Consider the following 1,588-nt stretch of genomic DNA (forward strand, 5'->3'; position numbering starts at 1 on the left):
CCATTCATAGAAACACCATCCACCCTAACAGCACTAACTGTAGTACCAGAATTTGACATCTACCTATAGAACCTTAGTAACACCATCTGCCTTTATAAGACACATGTAATACAGTTAAATATGTAAGTAAAATCTATAGACATAAGTTGAGACGAGTTTAAAGCTGTACGCAGTCCTATGGGATCATAGTAACACAATACGCCTACAGAACCTTAGTAACACTGTCCGCCTATGGAAGCACTGTCAACCTTTGTAAAACATATGTAATATGTAAGGGAAAACTACAGTCTACCTGTCAACATAGTTGTATGGGTAAAGGAATAACATGCAAATATATTTAATACATAAAGCCAAACTAGTGAAACATGAATATAAAGTGAAACAGAAAGAGTGTATGTTAAATGATTTCATGATATTTAAAGATGCAATCACGAAAAATCAGTCCTTTTCAGGACAGATATTTATAAATGTAGGCTACGCAAATAAAGTAAAATACTATTGATTAATCGATCATCCTATGAGCTTGGTAACATTGTCCTTAGTAGCATCATCCGCCTATAGTAACACTATCCTATAAAATATTTTGTCAAAAACCAATTTATTCTTGTACACAGTACCTAGAAATGTAATCAATAAAAAATAAGAATTTTATTTGTAAAATATAAACGTTGATGAAATGTTGAAACATCCTATGATGAGCTCATTTCCTATTGAGCTATCCGCCTAGTAACACCATTCACCTATACAAATACTACTCTTAGTAACACCCTCTGGTGTCTAATACATAATAGTTATGTAACCCTCAGGTGTCGGCATAATTTTCATATTATACAATCCTTAAACAGCATCCTTTGATCTCCATTCATCTGGCGACCCCTTCCTCCCACTAAGGCGACATCGTTTTGCCGCCAAGGTCTCGCCGCCCTACTTTCTCATAAAAATTGCTCACACTACGCTCAAAGTCTGCCATCTCAATAAAAAGTGAAATGGTAGGAGTGATTAGTCCTGAAGAAGTAGTTATCTCGCAGTTATTCATAAAGTGTAATATTAATGTGTTCTTAAGAACTATTAGACAAACATGACATGGATCGTGAAAACGTATATTTCAGTATTTTAGGACCACAGACTGTAGTAACCATTTCTTAAATTAAGAATAAAATTATTTTCTCCGGCAGTATAAACGTTTACTTTCTCCTGTATCTCTTTGTGATGGATATCATTATATACTATAAAAAAATAATGGTTAATTTTATTATTTTTGTGTACTACTTATTAGAGAACAGTTTTAATCCATGAAGTTTATCCAGATGGCGCTGCAGCAGTAGATGGAAGGTTGAAACCCGGAGACCAAATAAACGAGGTTTGATCCAGTTTTTATGTTTTTAATCGTTGCATAACGGAATTCATATTTTATAATAAACTCTCGCATAAGTGTGGTTTTATGTATATTCTTAGAACTGACATCAGTCTTATCAATATTCAGGTTCAAATTGTTTTTATCTTGTTTGTTTGTCTTTGAATTTCGTGCAAAGCTACACGAGGGCTATCTGCGCTAGCTGTCCATAATTTAGCAGTGTAAGACTAGAGG

The 1,588-nt window shown here is 34.0% G+C and overlaps 1 protein-coding gene across 6 annotated transcripts in view; it reads left to right on the top strand.

The window, feature by feature from the left end:
- The window catches only part of LOC106457273, a 320,035-nt gene that overhangs the window by 298,349 nt on the left and 20,098 nt on the right, over positions 1–1,588 (top strand). For all 6 annotated transcript variants that reach the window (XM_022383116.1, XM_022383119.1, XM_022383117.1 and 3 more), the window contains one exon: positions 1,277–1,360. In XM_022383116.1, the coding sequence (XP_022238824.1) occupies positions 1,277–1,360 (84 nt within the window). The remainder of the gene's footprint in view (positions 1–1,276; positions 1,361–1,588) is intronic.

Source organism: Limulus polyphemus, unplaced genomic scaffold (assembly GCF_000517525.1).
Source record: "Limulus polyphemus unplaced genomic scaffold, Limulus_polyphemus-2.1.2 Scaffold310, whole genome shotgun sequence".
In the NCBI taxonomy this organism is placed as follows: Eukaryota; Metazoa; Arthropoda; class Merostomata; order Xiphosura; family Limulidae; genus Limulus; species Limulus polyphemus.